Source organism: Poeciliopsis prolifica, unplaced genomic scaffold (assembly GCF_027474105.1).
Source record: "Poeciliopsis prolifica strain line A6 unplaced genomic scaffold, Auburn_PproV2 SCAFFOLD077, whole genome shotgun sequence".
Lineage (NCBI taxonomy): Eukaryota > Metazoa > Chordata > Actinopteri > Cyprinodontiformes > Poeciliidae > Poeciliopsis > Poeciliopsis prolifica.
In genome coordinates this window covers 1,395,127-1,414,566 of record NW_026562452.1, presented here as the reverse complement: position 1 = coordinate 1,414,566, position 19,440 = coordinate 1,395,127, and the positions used below count along the sequence as shown (strand labels likewise).

The following is a 19,440-nucleotide window of genomic DNA, read 5'->3' as shown; positions in this document are numbered from 1 at the left end:
GCACCTTTTATAGAACAAAAATACAAGATGCTTTGCAGAGATACAGCTGAGTCTTAATATAAACAAAGATAGTAAGAACAATTGATAAAAACAATAAGCATATTTAACTTAAACTAGTTGCTCAATTGTAAAAGCCTTTTTTCACTTGGGTAGAGGAGGGGAAGGACAGTGCACCATACAGCGTTGGAAAAAAAAAATCTAACAATTGAATCGTTTTGAAAGAACAATGCTTTCAAACCTTGATATCCTTAATTAGACATGCCTACTTCCACAAAAGACTGTAGATCAGAGAATATGTATTATTTCAGCAACGCAATGTTAATTAAACACAGTGGCAATAATAGATTTCGTTGTTTCTCTTTGGAATAATTTGCATTAATTTGATATAAATAGTTTGGTTTCCAAATATAAAGACATTACTTTTTGAAATCAAGCACATATTTTATGTTTAGAAAATACGCTGAAGTTTTGCTTAATCGTAGAATAAATGTACTTTTTCTAATTCATTGAATATGCGTTCATTTTTAACGTGGATAAGTTATGAAGTAAATGTTTACAGAATGTCCGTGAACGCATCATTTGACTGTTGCTGAGGGGATGTCGCCGAGAAAAATCCTCTCTGAGGCAGAGGGAAGCAAGTTCAGCTGTCAATCAACACGTGATTCATGGGTTTTTCCTTTCTTTCGCTTAATTAGCTCGAACACAGCCAGGAGTTAATGTAGTAGTATGATGATGCATGACAGAGATACAACATGGCAAATACACAAAGTCTATTTAATGTTTAAGAGTGAGTCCAGCAAACAATATTGTGCTTTTAAATAATTTTCAAAATACAGAAGATAACTTCTGGAAGCTAAGGTCAGGGGTTAGACTTAAGAACTCAGTAAACAACTTACTGTAACATCAAACTTTAATTGCTCACTTTAAATTAAACCAAATGCTAATATGCAGCTAACATTTCAAACCAGAATTATAAAAAAAAAAAACAACAAAAAAAATTTAAAGATTTCCTTTGTTTATTTCTGTCATACCTGTTTGTGCATACTGTTCCTTAATTTTCAATAAAAACTGGTATATTTACAGTCAAGTCAGATTTGCATAACACCAGACATTTGCTCACTCTTTAGTTTATGACAGGAGGACATGCAAGTAAATTCTTTAAATAGGCACACGAGCATTCTCCTGCAGGGTATAGCCTCTCTTTAAAAAAGATTTCCCACATGGTCATTATCACAGAGGGTGCAACACATTGTTTAGAAAGGAGGAATTTATTTTTAGTCACAAAGTAAAATCTACTACTACAGCCTAATTAGAGTTTATTGGAATATCATACATCAAAGAGGTCAAATATAACAAGTTTTAAGGTATTAATTTTTCTTCTTATAAATTATTTCAAATGTCTGTTGTCAGTGAAAAACACTGATGAAGTCTTTGGAAACAATAGATGTTGTTTTTGTAAATAAACTCTCCAAACATTAGATTAATCATAAATCTTTAAAGCCTTTTCTCAATTCTTTGTCAGAAATTCAATGGTTTCGAAGGACATGAAAGTTGGTTCAGGATTCCAAAATGATTTAGTCACTGAGAGTTTTCATGCTTAAAGGTATTAATTAATGTTTAGGTTGTTTATGGTTAATGGTTTGTTGAGGGTTGGTAGACAATTTTTTTTTGCTCTCTCTTCCAAAATGTCTGTATATAGAGGGGTGTACAATCAAATCATTCAATCAATCTGAGAGAGGTGTTGAGTAAAGAATCCAAAAGGTTTTTGTCAGAGGCTTTGTTAAGCACATTAAGGAGAAAAAACACAAATGTGGACTTGTTCTCGACTTTGAAATGCTTTGGCATTGTTGTAAGATCCAAGATAAAGTATAGAGCTTTTCCTGAGCTCAGTGATGATAAGACACATGTGACCATGTTCCTTGTTTCCATGGACACATCATTAGAGAACTTCCCCAGCTGGTTTCAACTACTTGAAGTGTTGACGGCAAATAGCAAGTGAAGGATTTGGTCATAACCAGGGCAAAAGGAAAAGTGACTTTTTAAGTCCCGCACTCAGACAGATATTAAGCTATATTGGATCAATGTTTTCTCATAGGTGATTATTTTGTTTATTTATTTTCATCACGTCTATTCTTAGGTTTTTCTTTTAGGTTTGAATGTACAAGTCTATTTTCTGTTCTTATCTCCATTTTAACAAAATAATCTTATTATTGCAAATCAAAGTTTTGCATTAATTAATTCAAGTGCCCACCATAATCTCCCAATAGAATACATTAGTGTTGACCTCGGAACAAAACAATGTTGATTACGTCAGTCTAAGTCAAACAAATTTAACATGAGGAAAATTCAGTCTAATGCCCTCATTATGTTACACTGTTAATTTGATTCCTGTAAGTCTGAAATAAATTATAAAGCCCAGCCTCACAAGTTTCTCGGTTCATTTCACACAACTCATTGGGTAGAGTTCAGGACAAATGCCCAGTTCAGTTGAGAGGATTTAACTTTTCTATTTTTGTGAAGAAGAAAAAAGCAAGAAACACAATTAGATAACTATCTGTAAAAGTATTGTAAGTCATAATTGTGCAACTATAAATTTAACTACTAGGGTAATGAAAAAATTAACATGCCATCTTTGTTTATGAATAATTTAAACAATGATAATTAATTTTTTTTATTCCGTGCGTTTATGTGCAAGACTCTCATCTATTTTTTTGTTTATGCGTGCTTCTTGCGCCCCCCTCAGGGAGACAAAGAAACTGAAGAGTCATTTTTTCTGTTCTTTTAGTCTTCACTGGCAATGTTGGATAAAGGTGAATAACCTCAATACTATGACACAGAAGAAGGTGACTTTAATATTATTATTGTTTAATGAATGGGAATTGAAAATTGATTTGCAAGCACCAAGACTGTGTGTTTATGTGACTTAATGATAGAAGAATAAATAGTTTAATAATAATAATAATAATAATAATAATAATAATAATAATAATAATAATAATAATAATAATAATAATAATAATAATAATATATGTTGAAGCAGTGCTAATGTTACTTGAGCACAGATTTTGACACTGCTTACTGGCTATCAGCAGTGTCAAATGAGAAGTAAATCATAAAACAAAACAAAACAACAATTCAGTAAGACTCCCTCCTGTCCAGTGCGTGGTGCTGTAAAGCAGTTGTAAACTGTGACTTTCGCATCTCACATGAAGAAGAAGTAAATCAAGCCTTTCCAGTCTGGCCCGAATGTGTCTCTAAATGAACCTAAAATGTGAGGTTATTCAGTTTCAGCACGGTGTCTAACTTTGACCGTCGTTAGCTGCATGTCATGGCGGAATATGCCTTCCGACTGGACCAAAATATCTCGACCGAAACCGACTGTCACCGTTTCAGGTGTTCGTGTTGTTATTGGAGCTAGCATTAGCCTGGGCTAAATTAGCTAAGGCTGCTGTTATTTTATACTTCAGCATAACTGATTCATGGTTGCAGGGCAGAAAGCCGCAAAAACAAGGTAATTCCGTTGCAAGTTGCACCGTTCCGTAATAACCGGGTTAATATCTGGATATTATTCTATTCATTATTGCAGTTCTTTGTAGTAGTTTTATATATATATGTACATATATAAGTAATTAACTGTTGTGTGAGTTTTAGGGAGACGCATCTCAGGCAAAATGTCGCGTGCATCAACGGTTAAGGTTAGCTAACAGACTCGGAGTTGTCCCAGTACAAGCTGTTTTGAGATGTAGCAGCAGGCAGCCAGTGAGCTGACCCTGGTTCAGCACAGCCCGTCTGTCAGAAGGCAAAAGGGAAATCATGTCCTGCAAAGCCGCAACCAAGGACAAGAAGTCGAGCTTCAGCAAGAAGCTGTTCAGGCGAGGCTCTGTGCGCTCCGTGGGCAGCTTTATGAGCAAAGTCCTCCGGACGCTGACAGCCTTATCACACTTTGGATCTGAAGTACAAACTGATGATGACAAGGATGATGGAGGATTCTCCGCGTTCAAATCTGGGAGCAAAGATGTTCCCATGGAGGATGGGGACTTTGGTGGGTTCCTGTCCGGAGAGCGAGTTCCCGGAGTGTCAGGGCTGAAGAACCACGGTAATACCTGCTTCATGAATGCAATCCTGCAGTGCCTGAGTAACACGGAACTCTTCGCCGAGTACCTCGTTTTGGAGCACTACAAAGGCGAGGAATTAGAGGAGGATAAGCCCAAAACAAACGGCGTCCATCTGCAGAAGAAAGGACCTCTTGGTAAAGGGGAAGTGACCGAACAGCTGTCCGGACTGGTGCGGGCTTTGTGGACTTTTGAATACACACCTCAGCATAGCAGGGACTTCAAGGTAAGAACCAAAACAACACAGTATAAATGGACATTAAATTCTGATTTTTCATATTACAATGTTTCAAATTCTTTGTAAGCTTTAGCATCTTGACACTGATTTAGATGTGGATTAAGGTTCACAGTCAGAATATATTGTTGGGTAGAGATGCACTGATCAGGCTTTTTTTGAGCCAGTATCATGTGCCAGTTTTCTTTGGGAGTCTTATCTGTTGATTCTGATTACTTAGAAAAAATAATCAGTCTTTAAAGATAAATATCACTTTTTTTTCCAACAGGTTAGTCATTTCATTCAATAAAAATATCTCTTAATCTTTGAGGAATTTATATTCTAGAAAATGTGAATTAAAGTTGACGGTATTAAAAATTGTGGTCGTTTTTGCTTTATTCTTCGGAAGAATGGGAAGAAAATCCAGTTTATTATTTCAGCAAATGATCATCTGTCAGAGCTGATGGCAGAAAATGTCTCATGTCTGGTTGGTTGATCGATGCTGCACTAATTATCAGCATACAAATGATTAATTCCAAACATTTAGGGTTTATTTGTCAGGAAATTTTACATTCTTAGCCAGCTGTGTTATCATTGCACGTGTTAATTTTAGATGTGGAAATATTTACAACATATTGTAAATATTTATAGCTCTTGTGTTTATCTAAAATAAGGCTGAAAGAAACCTTAGAAATATATATAGCATAGATAAAATCAATTTATTCTGAGTCTTAAAATCAAGTTTGGATGTATATAGTCAAATTTCAGTCTGTATGTATAATTTCATGTTGGATTGATTTGATAATGTGTTTCTGTTTATGTTCCCCAAGATTTCATTTGAATTAATCTGCTAAAATGAACTAAAAAACAGGCAAAATGAATGTTTTAGAGTTTTAGTCAGTGTTTTGTATTGTTGGATTTTGTCGTTTGTTGCAGAATGCTGTGTCAAAAAATGCCACACAGTTTAAAGGGAACGCTCAACACGATGCTCAAGAGTTTCTACTGTGGTTGCTGGACAGAGTGCACGAGGATCTCAACACCGTCAACCCAAACACCAGGCCTGCTATTAAGGTGAATTGTGAAGCTATTAGAAGGATAATAAGTCTCATATTTGTGAGAAATCTGAGACTTTACTCTTGATATCTGAGCCATCGGATTATATTTTTTATGTAATTTTTTATCACATTGTTTCCTATTTAATTTTGCTCATTAAATTGTAGTTGGAGCAAATTAGACTTGTCTGACCTTGTGCTTCCACTTGAAGTTAGTAATGTATATTTGCATCTCAAGGCATATGCACCTCACTGACAAGTGTAATTATGACCCATCAGTCAGGTTAATAAATCATCTCATCTCGTTAGCCTCCCATTGAAGAAGATGACCAGAGCTTAGAGGGGCCCTCTCCTCCTCTCTCTGCTGGGTCGTTTGTGCAGGAGCTGTTCCAGGCTCAGTACAGGTAGACTTGATTCATTTAGAGTTTGCTAACACTATCTGTTTGTCACATTAAGTTATTTATTTATTTTTTCCCTCTTGTAGGTCTTCTCTCACTTGCCCGCATTGCCAAAAGCAGAGCAACACCTTTGACCCCTTTCTCTGCATCTCCTTACCAATCCCTCTGCCACACACAAGGTGAGTTCCTGTTTAAAGCTCTGGTTGTGGATCAGCAGGGAGGAACCAGTTTCTAGAGATCTGCTTACGGGTCCCCACATGTTCCTAACTATTGCCACTTGACATGGCTGTCTTTTCTTCTTTGAAACTACACGTACCTAAATAGACTGCATGTAGTCTCTAAAGCACTGCCACTTTTGACTTTAGGTCAAACAGTGTTTGTGCATGCAGGTGTATGTGTTTTGAGAAGCTTACAAGGGTGTGACAATAATGGAAGTGTTGGACTGTGTGTGGCGGTGAAGGGAATGAAGGAAACCTGTTTTGACAGGAGGACTGTCAGGCAAAAGATGCAGGAGCATCAAATGAGTTGAGTAGGAGCATGTGCTCCAGTTTTAGAACGAAAACAATTATGTGTGAGCAGAGAGGGAGGAGAGAAAATAAGAAAAACAAAAAAAAACTACTGTAGGTGAAGCATGTTGTTATGTTGTAGATCAGCAAATTTAACCTGTAAGCAGTGCATCTTTTCTCTTTGGTAGTACAGGATGGATGAGTTTACTATTCAGTTTTCCCCACTTGTCCCAAATTGCAGATTCTTGTCTTTGGTAGGAGTGAAGAAGTGAAATTTTTTAAAATGAGAACAATTTTTACCTTCTTAAAAATAGAGAAAATGAGAATGTGTTGAACAACTTGGCTTTGCAAGGATCAAAAATCTTGTTGACTGGAAATGAAACCTGGACATTACTGTTGAGCGTATCAAACATCTTCTCTCGAATGTGCAGTTATTAATGTAAACTTTGATTATTCTGTTGGAATAATTCAGAAATTATGTGGTTTCTGCACCAATAAAGGACACACTACTAATTTATTGAGTCAGAATGTCAGTCTCTATGTGATACTTCATTTTAAATTTACTGCTGGCTTAAATGAAATGATAATTTGCAAATCATCATACATAAAACAATACTTTTTACTTTGTTTTTCTTTCATCAGGCCCTTGTATGTGACTGTGGTCTACCAGGGGAAGTACTCTCACTGCATGAGGATTGGAGTTGCTGTTCCTCTCAAAAGTACTGTCTATCGCCTCAGAGACGCTGTGTCACGTGAAACCAAGATCCCAATGGACCAGGTGCTATTCCTGTCTCTGTTCAGGGTCTGACACTGAAAGGTTATGTTACAGGCACAAGGTGTTGGCTCAGTCAGTGTGTGTTGAACCTGTTCTACCTTCCAGTCAAATAGTAATTTGTAAATTGAACTAGTTTTCCCTGAAGCACGAGTTGAAATTGATGGTAGCTGTCAGCAAAAGCATTATGTCGGCTTTCCTTTTTGCTTTCCCGCAGTTTGTTCTGACTGAAATGTATTACGATGGCTTCCATCGCTCATTTTGCGATGATGACGATGATCTTGACATCATCCAAGAGAGCGATTCCATCTATGCCTTTGAGACACCAGAGACCTTCAAATTAGAAAACCTACGCACAAAAAGAGGTAAGCTGGAAACAATTTTCAAAAATTGTTTCAAAGTGTGTTTTTTTCTGCATATAATAAACAATGCAGAGACAGAAACATCAGTGTGCCTTTTTTGTCACAGGAAGCCTTCTAGCAAATCTAAATCATAACAATTTAAAGTACGGGGCAGAAATCAGCAGGACTCCATCCTTCATGCAGGGTGCAATGACTCCTGTAACTGGCTCTCCAAATAAAAATGTCGGGCCAGAAAAGGTTATTCTCCTAGTGTGTAACAGAGCGTGCACTGGCCACCAGGCAAAAAGGTACTGCTATGAAATATGTCAAAGCTTGTAATTTTGGTTAAGTGTCTTCCTAGTTAATCACAGCTATATAATATGTTTTATTAGATTTGGCCTGCCTTTTGTACTGTACATGGAGCGCACTGTGACTTGGGATGCTCTTCAAAAAGAGATCCTGGAGAAAATGCGACATCTTTTGAGGCCTGGGGTCTACATTCAGGTAGGGAGTTTTTCAATTTCTGCCTGTTACATTGTGTGTAATCAAATTTAAATATTTTGTCTGTGAACCGACTCTTTATTTCCAGCAGTGAGATCACAAAGAGCAATATAAAGAAAGTAGAACATCTGTTACTTTATTGCTTAGGTTGGACCTTTCAGTCTGCGGGTGGTTGGCGTTGTTGGTATTACCTACCTCCTTCCTCAAGATGAGAGACCACTGTGTCACCCAACGGTTGAAAGGTCAGTTCATATAGCTAATGTTATGTTTCCTAAGCTTTTATAGATTGAACCTGTGACATCAAGTGTTATTTTCATATATAAATTAAGCCTGATTAACATAATTAAGTTATGTTGAAACAGGAATTTGAGTGTTGAGATTCTAGTTTAACTTGTTTTGTTAATCCACTGCACTTTGCATTAATGAATCAGTACAGCTTGTCAGTCTTGTGTAGCAATCCTTCATATATTGTTGTTATACTGTTCGATCTATAAGTGACATATTATGAATAAAAGAACATTTGGTTCTAACAGTTCTTAACACTGGCTTTACATAACAAAAATATTAATATTTTATTATTAGTATGTAGCTGTGGCAATTCAGTTTTTACATTTGAATAAGTGTAAAGTTGAGATTTTACACTTTTACGGCTATTTGTCTCTAATCATTGAAAATTCTGAAGGACAACTAGAAATAAAACATGATTTTAGCAGTTAAGCACAATATTGTTTTGAATTAATCATAGGACGAAATGGGTGAAACAGGAGTATGAATTGTAAACAAAAATGTCACTGACTTTTTTTTATTGCAGAGCATACAAGTCCTGTGGACAAGGGGGACCTCCACATGTGAAGATTGTGGTCGAGTGGGACAAGGAAACCAAGGACTAGTGAGTTAAAACACAGTTGTATTAACAAAGTTAATGCTGGCTGCTAAATGCCATAAAAAGAGAGATTCTGTAATGCAGCACACTATTTAAGAATGTTAAAAAAGATTGTATTATTTAAATCAAAAACCTCCGGTCAGTGAATAACATCTTTTGTAGTGCAGAAGATTTTGCAGGTCAACAACAATTTATAAAAGTCACGGAGACCTTATCTGACAACTTTGATCAGAATTTCTGACGTTTTTGCTTTCAAAATAACCTCAAACCAGACTCAATCTCTTTTGAGCTCTTGACAGTTTCTACGGTGGTACTGCCTTTCACAATTGTCTGATTTTGAAAAAATAAACCAGATTTTTCTTTGAACTGATGCGAGCAGAAGTGATAAACTCAAATTGATTACTGCCACATTTATTGGTGTTAACCTGCAATGCAGTATCAAAATATACTCTAATTATAATATCAACTAAAACAAAAGGTATTTGAAGAATTCAAAGGCTCATTTTGATTGTTCGTTTTCTGTTTTCTGCAGTCTGTTCGGCCACACTGAGGAGGAGTATATTCCAGATGCTGAGAGCGTCTATCTGCATAGGCAGCAGCATCATCAGCCCCAGGCCTGCACCCTCGCTCACTGCTTTCAGCTCTACACTAAAGAGGAGCAGGTACAAACCAGCAGACAAATATGCTTTCACCCAGTGGTTTCCCATGAAAAGAATATAACCTAAATTTGCCTTGGCGATAGCAGTTTGAAAAAATCCCTCCCTTTCTTTTTGTTTTGCAGTTTGAAAAATTCTCCAAACATCCAAAAGCTATTTTGTTCTCACAGTTTAATGGCATGTAACTGCTAATGCTATGTTTCAGATAGACTAAAAATCCTAAGCTTAGTAAAATACCTCCATTGTGGTTTAACTTGCCTTGAACTGCTCTGGTGGAAAGTAGAGAAAAGGGTGGAAATGTGGGCCTCATCCTGTGTGGAGCTTATTTTAAAAGCAGTGTGGTTGAAACTTGTTCTTCTTTTTGGACTGCGTGTGTGTGTTTTAGCTGGCTCCAGACGATGCCTGGCGCTGTCCCCACTGCAAGCAGCTGCAGCAGGGCCGGATAAAGCTCAGCTTGTGGACGCTGCCGGATGTGCTTATACTGCATCTCAAGAGATTTCGACAGGTATTTGAGCTGAAGTGATTACAAAATAAATTTAAAATTGTCTTTCAAGCATTTAATTATTTGAAAACATAATTTGTTTCTGTAATTAATTACATTTATTCATGGTGATCTTGATGGCTTGCAGGTAGTTCAAACTAAAAATTGAGTATCTCAAAAAATTTTAATGTTTCAAAAAATCTATAAAAAAGGATTTGGTTTATCTAAAGGTTTTCTGTTGTCTACTCAAGTATAGATAAGACTGCTGATTTGTCAGTAGTTTTCAGTCATTGACACCCTCTGTTCAGAGGAACATAAGCCATGAAAAGACATTGCTGTGGAAGTTGGTTGGTGAAGCATGTTACTGGTTATTATGCATAAGTTGAGTGGAAGGAAAAAGTGCTGTAGTAAATCACATCACCTGTTTGAGAATGTATGAAGAACAGTCCAAGAAGATGATGAGAAACACCAGAAGCAACAATGCAGATGAGCACTGATGCAGTAATTCATGCTGCACAATCAAATTTGAGTCCATTGAACAGTAAATGGAGATTTTTTTTGTTTTGGCTAAGATTATGTAATACGATTTTTATTGGTCCTATAGTGATAAAATTACGTTAAAAAACAAAATTTAACAGAAATAAATGTTTGAAATACATCGCTGTGCTTAAGTAATCCCTATGTTACATACAGTAAGTCACACTTTTGACAGTAGATTTCTGAAAAAAAACAAAAAAACTTTTCAATCTAACTTGCTTCTGGATCGCGATCGGTTTCTGAATTCAGGAAGGAGACCGGAGGGTGAAGATGCAGAACATGGTGAGGTTCCCACTGATGGGGATGGACATGGCACCACATGTGGTCAAGAGAAGCCAGAGCAGTTGGAGTTTACCGTCTCACTGGTCACCATGGAGAAGGTCCTATGGCCTTGGAAGGAACCCTGATGACTACCTTTATGACCTCTATGCTGTTTGCAACCATCATGGCAATATGCATGGAGGACACTACACTGGTGATGCACATAGTTAAAGCAATTTTAAACAATGTTCATAATTCAAGATCCAAATGAATAGATTTGATTGTTAATTTGAACCTGTTTATTCTTGTTCTTTGTTCTCAGCTTACTGCAAAAACTCAGTTGATGGTCAGTGGTACTGCTTCGATGACAGTGAGGTGACACCAATTTCTGATGATGCTGTGTGTCAGCAAACGGCCTATATACTGTTTTACCAGAGAAGAACCGCAATTCCCTCTTGGTCTGCCAACAGCTCTGTTGCTGGTCAGCATCATTTCTATACTGTTTGTATGCAAACTTAACCCAATGATCATGTTTTGACAGAATTACTTGAGAACTCTCTTTGTACTGGAGCTTGAGTTTTGATCTGTGGTTGAATCCTTTGTCTGTCACACAGGCTCCACTAGCTCATCACTGTGTGACCACTGGATCAATAGGTTACCTGGAAGCAGGCCTGCCAGTTTGGCCTCTGGAGCTTCTTCCAGACGTACCTCGCTTGCTTCACTGGCTGAGTCGGTGGAGTTTCCTGCAGAACGTAATGAGGATGATGGTGAGGATAGATCTTCATTTATAGTGTTTGAAATTGCATGGGAAGTGGGCATTTTAACCACATTCATCTGACTGTACTTTCCCATATTAATTTTGAGCGAATCACAAAGCTAAAGAAGCCTACAACCAGAAATGAAATCAGGCTAAATAAAAACTTTTTTTTTTCCTTGTAATCAAGCTGCTACAAACCCATTCACCTTACCCCCCAAAAAATTTCTGATGAAATATTACTTAAACGTTTCTACATAGTTGATAGGAACAAATTCAATAATTCTGTGCCTCTCTGCAATATACATAATAAATAACTACTTATGATTTATGTCCATGTCAGTTTATTGATTCTGTTGGCAACCACAATTTTCATGAGTTCCAAAACTTGTTTTTGTGTCCGTTATTACTAGATTGCCTCAATTTAATAAAATACATATTATTATGCTGCACAGTGGCACAGTTGGTAGCACTGTCACCTTTTAGCAAAAAAGTCCTGGGTTCGATTCCTGGCCCGGGGTCTTTCTGCACAGAGTTCGCATGTTCTCCCTGTGCTAGAGTGTGTTCTCTCTGGGTATCCAGCTTCCTCTCACAATCCAAAAACACCACTGTCAGGTTAATTGGTCTTTCCAAATTTTCCCTAGGTGTGAGTGTGTGTGCATGGTTATTTGTCCTGTTTGTTTCTGCGTTGCCCTGCGACAAACTGGCAATCTGTCCATGGTGTACCCCGCCTCTCGGCCGGAACGTAGCTGGAGATAGGCACCAGCAACTCCCGACCCCAATAGGGATAAAGGTGGAAAGATGGATGGATGGATGGACGGACGGATGGACATATTATTATCATGTCCTACTTTTGTAAACACCATATTATTCTGATATTACAAGTGGGCAATTACTGTATTGTTTATCATTTATGAAAATTTCTTATCATGATAAAAATTTAGATTTATTGTTGTAATTGTTTATTGATGTGAATTACATTTGCTGTGATTGTTGAGCCTTACAGTTACTTAATAAAGATATAATACATAGTTTTTTGTCATGATTTTTATTATCACAATAGTACCACAAAATACTGTAATAAAATTCTAAGTCCATATCGCCCATCCCTGTTTGATGTTCACTCATTTAGTTTACAGAAAAGCAAAAATCTTTTTAGCTTAATAATCAAAGAATCTCTCAAATCTTTGCTGTTTTTAGGAGGATTTTCTGTCCGCCCATTTGTGAGAAGCATCCAGCGGCAGAGCTTGTCCTCAAGGTCATCTATTGCCAGCCCTTTGGCCTTCAGTGACAGTGGAATGAAGCCGTCTTGGTCTCTCTCTGCCAAGCTCCAGATGAGATCCAACTCACCCTCACGCTTCTCCTTAGACTCTCGATGTTCTCCTCCTCTCGAGAGGATAGGAGAGGCAGGCGACGATAAGGTATCCACATCCTGTTTTGGCAGCTACAGTCGACATGAACGGTACTTTGGCAGCAGGACTCCGTTGTCTATGATGGAAAGCAACTTCGGTGAAGACAGCAATAAAAGGTTCCTAGACATGATGTACTGCAAGGCTCCCACCCCAGTGGAAAAGAAGAGCAGCAAAAACGACACAACTGAAAACAACAATGAGATCACAGCTATTGACCAAAACAAACAACCCACTCAAGCAACCCCCTCCAAAGAGCAAAAAAGAAAAAGTAGCATTGGAGGATTTACCCTGAAGTCTGAAAGCACAGGCTCCACCAAGAGCTCCAGCAAAACAGAGTTGGAGAAGACCTCCAAAAAACGTCTTTGCTCAATTAATAAAAACCCAGCCTCCGAAGCGTCTTCCAGTTCACCGGCAAAAGGCAAGAAGCTGAGCAGCACGAAGGAGAAGACTGTAAATACAAAAAAAAGCACCTTGACACCCAGTGGAACTCCCTCGAAAACGAAGGAATCAAATAAAACTCCAGAGGCGACTCCACAACGTAAACCTTCCCTCTGCTCCACACCTCAGTCTTCAGCTTCTCCCTCTCCAACTGCGAAGAAGAACTCAAGCATTACTGAGAAGGGCTCAACAAGCTGCCGGAAACGACTGATGGAAAGGAGTTACAGCAGAGATTCTATGCACACCAGCCCCCTAGTTGATAGCCATCGGAGCAGCTGTGTGTCCCGCAGTTCAATTCCCAAGAATGGGGACAGTAGTCGGCTTGAGAGGAGGTCTGTAAGGAGTTCAAGCAGCAGTTCTTCAGTCACTAGCCTGCGCTCACCAAGTGTATCCACCAGAGACCTGCAACGGAGTAGCAAATCAGAGGAGAAAGGTTTGTCTTTCTTCAAGAGTGCCCTCCGACAGAGAGAAAGTCGCCGGTCGGCCGATTTAGGAAAAAGTGCATTGCTTACCAAATTGGCTTCAGAGAGGACATGCAAGCAGAATGGACAAGCTAAGGAGGTAGACGGTGATGATCAAAAGACTGGAGAAGCAGGGTCCTTGAAAATGTCTAAAGAAACTCTGGGAGGCGAGCCAAACTCAGACAAGCAGGAGTCTTCCAAGCTCCCCAGCTCTCTTAGTCGTACTTTACTAGGAAAGTCCAAGTCTTCCTCATCCGATGTAAGTAGCAAGTCTCGTACAGATGGGAAGAAACCTCTAGAAAAGATGACATCTTCTCGAAAGCTGTCATCAAGCATGCAATCTCCTGCACGAACAACACAGAGGCCTCAGTAATACATCGGTAATAGTAATGAGAAATAGAACAATGCAGCTATTTACGTTGAATCTGGGTTTCAGTTAGCATCAGATGTATTTGAGACATACTTTTTGGTGTTATGGTTTTCTACATTAGCCCTAAAATCTTTGGCTTTGAAATTTCTCTGTTTAAGATATTTCTTTTTTTGTTTTTTATTAAAGTAAAAACATTCTATTGTCTGCATACAAGAATTCATGGCACTTGCCTGACATGCTAACAGTATTTTTCCAGCCTTTTGATGCTTATGTTTTGAATGTCTTCTGTAAATATTCAAAAGCCAATCTCAAAGAAAACAAAACCATGACATCAAAATTAGCCTCTGGTACCAGTTCCCAGTTATTTTATAGTTCAGAAAAACGTTTTAAGAGTTTCATTCTGAAATCTTTAAAAATTTTATTTTTTGTGAATTGCTTTGAGCCTATGCTTTTCTCACTTGTCTTCATGTTGTCTACACATTTATTACTATAAATGCAAAGTTTTTAAATTGAAAGCAGTGGAGAAAAATGCATGCCATATTTACTTCTAAAAATTCGCTAACATTCTTAAAAGCCTTTGGTATTGATGTATAGGAGCAACAACAAATGAGTCTTTATTTTGAATATTAAAAATATTAAAGTGAATGATGGCTCTAGACCAAACCCGGAAATATAAAAAATTACTCTATAAAAGAGGTTCTGCAAAATTTTGAAACCTTAGTTTTTATTTTATAGAGTACTGTTTTGATAAAAGATTTTTTTTAAGTAAAAATGTATTTAAGTTCTTATGTATATATAAAAAAATTGGATGGTTTGAAAGGAAAACCCTTTAAAATCTAAATGTATCAATACATATTGATGTAACTATAAAATTGTGGACATAACATAAATTGTATCCATTTTCCCCCCTCTATGAGCAAGATAAGAAATAATCTTAAGCGCCTTTTAATGCTGCATATGGAACAAAAATGGCCTTTTGGCAAAATAGTCTTTTACTGTAAGTGTCACCTATAGGAATGTTGTTCAATAGCACTTTGTATCGTTGAAAACATAGGAAAGTTATTATATAATAGTTTGTTAAATATTATAGGGTACATTGTAAAGTAGAGTAAGGAGCCTTAGACTTAAAGTGGTAAAAGGGTACATTCATCTCAATGTTGCAGGGTTCACCCTACCATAAGAAATATTTCATCTAATACAACTAGTGCTGTAACAGACCACTGCTTCAGTAGCACTGACAGGTTCTTTTCTTTTAAATAATTACGTTAAGAACTGTAACCACAATTTTAATGAGTTACAGAGCTGTTGGTGTTTGTATCATAACCTTTGGTACCTCATTCAAGATGTTATCTTAAACAACATTTTGTCTTCTGAAGCCTGAATCACATTATTGGTAATGAGCCATTTACTTAGCTAAATAACTCAACATATGTTGTCCGGGAATAGTTGTCAATGTGTGGACATGAATGCTGAACTTTCTCATCTGATCTTCCGGACAGTGCATGACAGATTTACTTAAGAAAAAAAAAATGAAACAAAGTCTGGCGCTTGTCATCAGGTTTGCTGGGCTTATTTTAGATTGTAACTGTAGCTTAGTAATTGTTAAACTGTGCCACCTCTACTGGCAATACTCAGACATCAAATACCAGCAGACACTTTGTTTTCAAAGATTTAAATGTCTGTAAAGGATCAGAATTTAAGTCTCAAATGTTTTTATTTTTTCATTTTAGCTATGCAGGAGTTTGTTTTCGTAGCATTTGTCAAGTTTACAATAGCTCTCGAGTTGTTTGAGAAAATGCCACCTTATTGAACCTGACTGCATTATTTAAATGGTCTGTGACATATTTGGCTAGATCAGTCTATTAAAGTCTATTATTGGATTGGGATTTGCCAATCTTAAGTTTAAGACTGGAGCGATGCACCAAGATCAGGTTGGAAAGTGTATAATTCTCCATCTAAACTGCCAAATAAAATTATTGAATCAAATACATTGTTAACATGATAGACAGGATCTATCAGTAATAATGTTTCATAAAACAAATAGGCTTGAATTTAAAAACTAGACACCTCCTTTGTGACCATTAAAACACAATGAAACACATTTTTAATTATGTTTTACTTCCTGTAGGTACGTTTCTTTAACGTGTTTCTGCAATACTCAAAAGTACAATCAGACATTTGGATATGGCATCATCCTCAGTTGATGCCTACTATAACAGCTCATTTCTGTCACAGACCATAAAAATAAAAGGCAGCATGTTTAGATAATATGGTGTTGCTGTAGCTGCTCTATTTACCCAATCTATCAGGAACATGTGCATGGCACTTGAATCAAAGGAGATATTTTTTTTGATTCATTTTGCTTTGTCTTTCTGTAAAGTCTGTAACTGTTGGTATACATTTCAGAAATGGCTCATCCTTCATGTTTGTTTCCAGTCATGTCCAAGTTCATGTAGCCATAAAGCGGTGTGATGCCCTTTTACTTACAAAGCTTTTTTATATTTTCTATTAGGGTTGGAGGTCGCTGTTAGACAATCTGATAAAAAAAAAAAAAAAAAACATTAAATGTTAATACTTTATTACGAATATGTAAATATAAATCATCTCTTTTGGGCACATCATCTTCCCAAAGCATTGTTGAGTTTTTGGGACCCTGTAAAGACAGGTGGTATGTTCCACAGTTTTTATTACCACTACATTTCTGACAGTTTCTTTAAACATGCAAAATACTTAGAGATCTGACTGGTTAGGACTTATAGTTCAGTATGAAACATCAGGCAGCTAACTCTTTGGAAATTGGGCAGGTTTTCAGCTGAGATGCAATTTAGTAAATTGAAATATTACTGAGAGATAAAAATTATTTCTGTAATTCAGTTTAAAAAGAACCATTAATTCTAATGATTAAGGCTTACAGCTTAAAAAGTCAAAATACAGTTTCTTGAGGATGTTAAGATACTGTGCTCTTTTGCTGCAATCTGAGATCTTAATTTTCTAATTTTTAAAATTTATGTATGAAAGCTGCTTCCAAATGTTCAAGAGAGACAAAAATTGTAACAAAAAAAACAAATATAATTTGGGATTTACTTCATATAATTTTAATCTCCAGATGCTGGATTATGTGAGATAAAAAAAAGTATAAAAATGTGTACAATCAAAGATTAAACCAATTCTCATTCCAGTTGAAAACATTAAAGCTGAATCATAATCTTCTCATGAATCTTCTTTGTTTACCCTTCTGCACTGCAGTGCATGTCTCTTTTTTCTTTTCATTTTCCTTTGCTGTTTCCTGTAAACTTGTCATTGTACAGACCAGAATGATTAATGAATGCAGTATTGCATGAAAACACTAATGCATGTATTTTAAATCAACTATGCAAGACTGCAGCTGTGTAACATAGATTGCAATGCATGGCAGGTATATCCCATTGCTTTATTTGCACACCTTTACAATAGTTCAGAATTATAGAACACAGAATATTTCATTTTGCTGTAAAGTGTTTTGAGTCATTAATTTCTTCCATGTTGACTTTCTCTAATCTTTATGGGTGCTCCCACTAGTCTGGTGGGTTTTTTGTCATTGTCGTTTCACATTTACCGTTGTACACCAGCAGAGAATACTATGGATGCGAAAATCTATATGTGGTTACTATGTCGACTCATTATCTGTGACTGTATTGTGAAAGCCTTTCATTAGTTTACTTCAGTGGGGGAAAAAAGTGTGTGAACCCCTGTTGCCATTTTCTCAGCTGTATCCAAGGTGTGGTCAGTCTTGAATATATATAATGAAAAATAGCAACGTAGCTACATGCAATAAATAGAGATAGTAAATTTAGTTTTGTAATACAGTACATAAATATGACATTATTTTTTTTAGTTTCATATTTATCAGACAGTCATTTCAGTCATGCTGATTTTATTTTTATTATTAATTCAAATTTTTAAAGAGGCAGTTTTACAAATTACTCTTTTTTTTCATGGCTTGTGAACTTTTGTTTATTGAATATTCAGCCAGCAGGAGCAAACATCTATTACTATTAAGATAAAGTAGCATGTTACATATTCAGATATGCATTTTGCTGCTAAACTGAAGCCGCATTGAACTTTGAAACTAAAGTACTTGCATTTTACATTTGAGTAACATACATCATTTCTGCAGGTTCCGTGGCACTTCAAATATATTCCCTCAAGTAGAGCGTCGATGTTTAAAAGGCTTGCAGTACTTTAAAATGGATTTTCGAGGCATTTTTCAAATGTAAGCACTACAAATGTACTAAAACTGTTTGCTAGCCTTAAGCAGTCACATGTAATGGTTATGTCACTTTGGAAGATGCAGAATTTAGAAAGCTGTGTAATGAAATGTCTTGAGTGTCATTTATTTTTGTTAAGCTAGAAAATCATTCTGGATACACAGATTTCTTTCTTTTTTTTTTTTTTACATTTTTATATAATCTACAAACTTTTATAAAATTAAATATCTTGCAAATGTTCACTTTTTAAGTTTGAGAATAGTTTATTCCTTTTTATCAGACCAACAGCTGCATTTTGTGATTCTTGTTATACATTACAGCCTCTATTCCACAATATGCCTGTACATTTTTTGTTAAACTGTTAGGTCATTTAGCTGATTTGAGCTCAAGTCTTTTTAATTTAATTTATTTTTTTATTTTGTTTTTTCTATCATGTGCACTTTTATATTTGTTTCGTCCAAATGGACAAATGTGTACATACTTCCATGCAAGTGCAAAATTAAACTTCTCATTAATATGTTGAGTGTTTGGACTTCTTTTTTAAATGATTTTGTAACTATACTATGTTCCCCCACCAGGTGGCGCTTTTGTCAAGCAAACTAGCCACTGATGTTATTGTAGGATATTGTTGGTTATTTGACATTACTGCTGAAGACAACAGGGGCCTCAATGTATTTACATTTTATTGAGGTTTTGCTTTGCTACTTTAACCAGTGTTCGTCTGTCATGTCACTAAATCTACTTTACTGGCATGAAGTTGATCGTGGAGTCCAACAGCCCCCACAACATGCGTTTTAAAACGTAAAGTGTTTGTGCAAGCAGTACATAAGCACATAAATACAAATTATTGTATTCTTGTTGCAGATACTGTGTGTACTCTGAGCTATCAACACTGAGCAAAGCACAAAAGGCTCTAAATTTGTGAACTGGGTTGTTATTTCAGGCTTTTACTGGTCACGCAATATAGAGGTGGAGGAATGAGGATGTGCAGATGCAAGCATGTCTGAGCTTAGCTTTTCTCAGAGAAGAGTAATAATTGAAGAC

General features: G+C 36.5%; 1 protein-coding gene across 1 annotated transcript; it reads left to right on the top strand.

Annotated features, from left to right (window-relative positions):
* Window positions 1-3,223: 3,223 nt before the first annotated feature.
* On the top strand, window positions 3,224-18,913 carry usp31 (ubiquitin specific peptidase 31). Its single transcript, XM_055021585.1, has 16 exons — window positions 3,224-4,338; window positions 5,263-5,397; window positions 5,688-5,782; window positions 5,863-5,955; window positions 6,925-7,060; window positions 7,272-7,419; window positions 7,523-7,703; window positions 7,788-7,899; window positions 8,044-8,138; window positions 8,708-8,785; window positions 9,312-9,441; window positions 9,821-9,940; window positions 10,703-10,928; window positions 11,037-11,195; window positions 11,329-11,481; window positions 12,669-18,913. The coding sequence occupies exons 1-16, from the start codon at window positions 3,814-3,816 to the stop codon at window positions 14,150-14,152; spliced, it is 3,870 nt and encodes a 1,289-aa protein (XP_054877560.1). The 5' UTR covers window positions 3,224-3,813; the 3' UTR covers window positions 14,153-18,913.
* Window positions 18,914-19,440: the final 527 nt, after the last annotated feature.

Coding starts and splice junctions, on each gene's coding strand:
- usp31 (XM_055021585.1), top strand. CDS start 3,814: ATGTCCTGCAAAGCCGCAACCAAGGACAAGAAGTCGAGCTTCAGCAAG. Junction 7,704..7,787: donor ACTGGCCACCAGGCAAAAAG/GTACTGCTATGA, acceptor ATGTTTTATTAG/ATTTGGCCTGCCTTTTGTAC. Junction 7,900..8,043: donor GGCCTGGGGTCTACATTCAG/GTAGGGAGTTTT, acceptor TTTATTGCTTAG/GTTGGACCTTTCAGTCTGCG.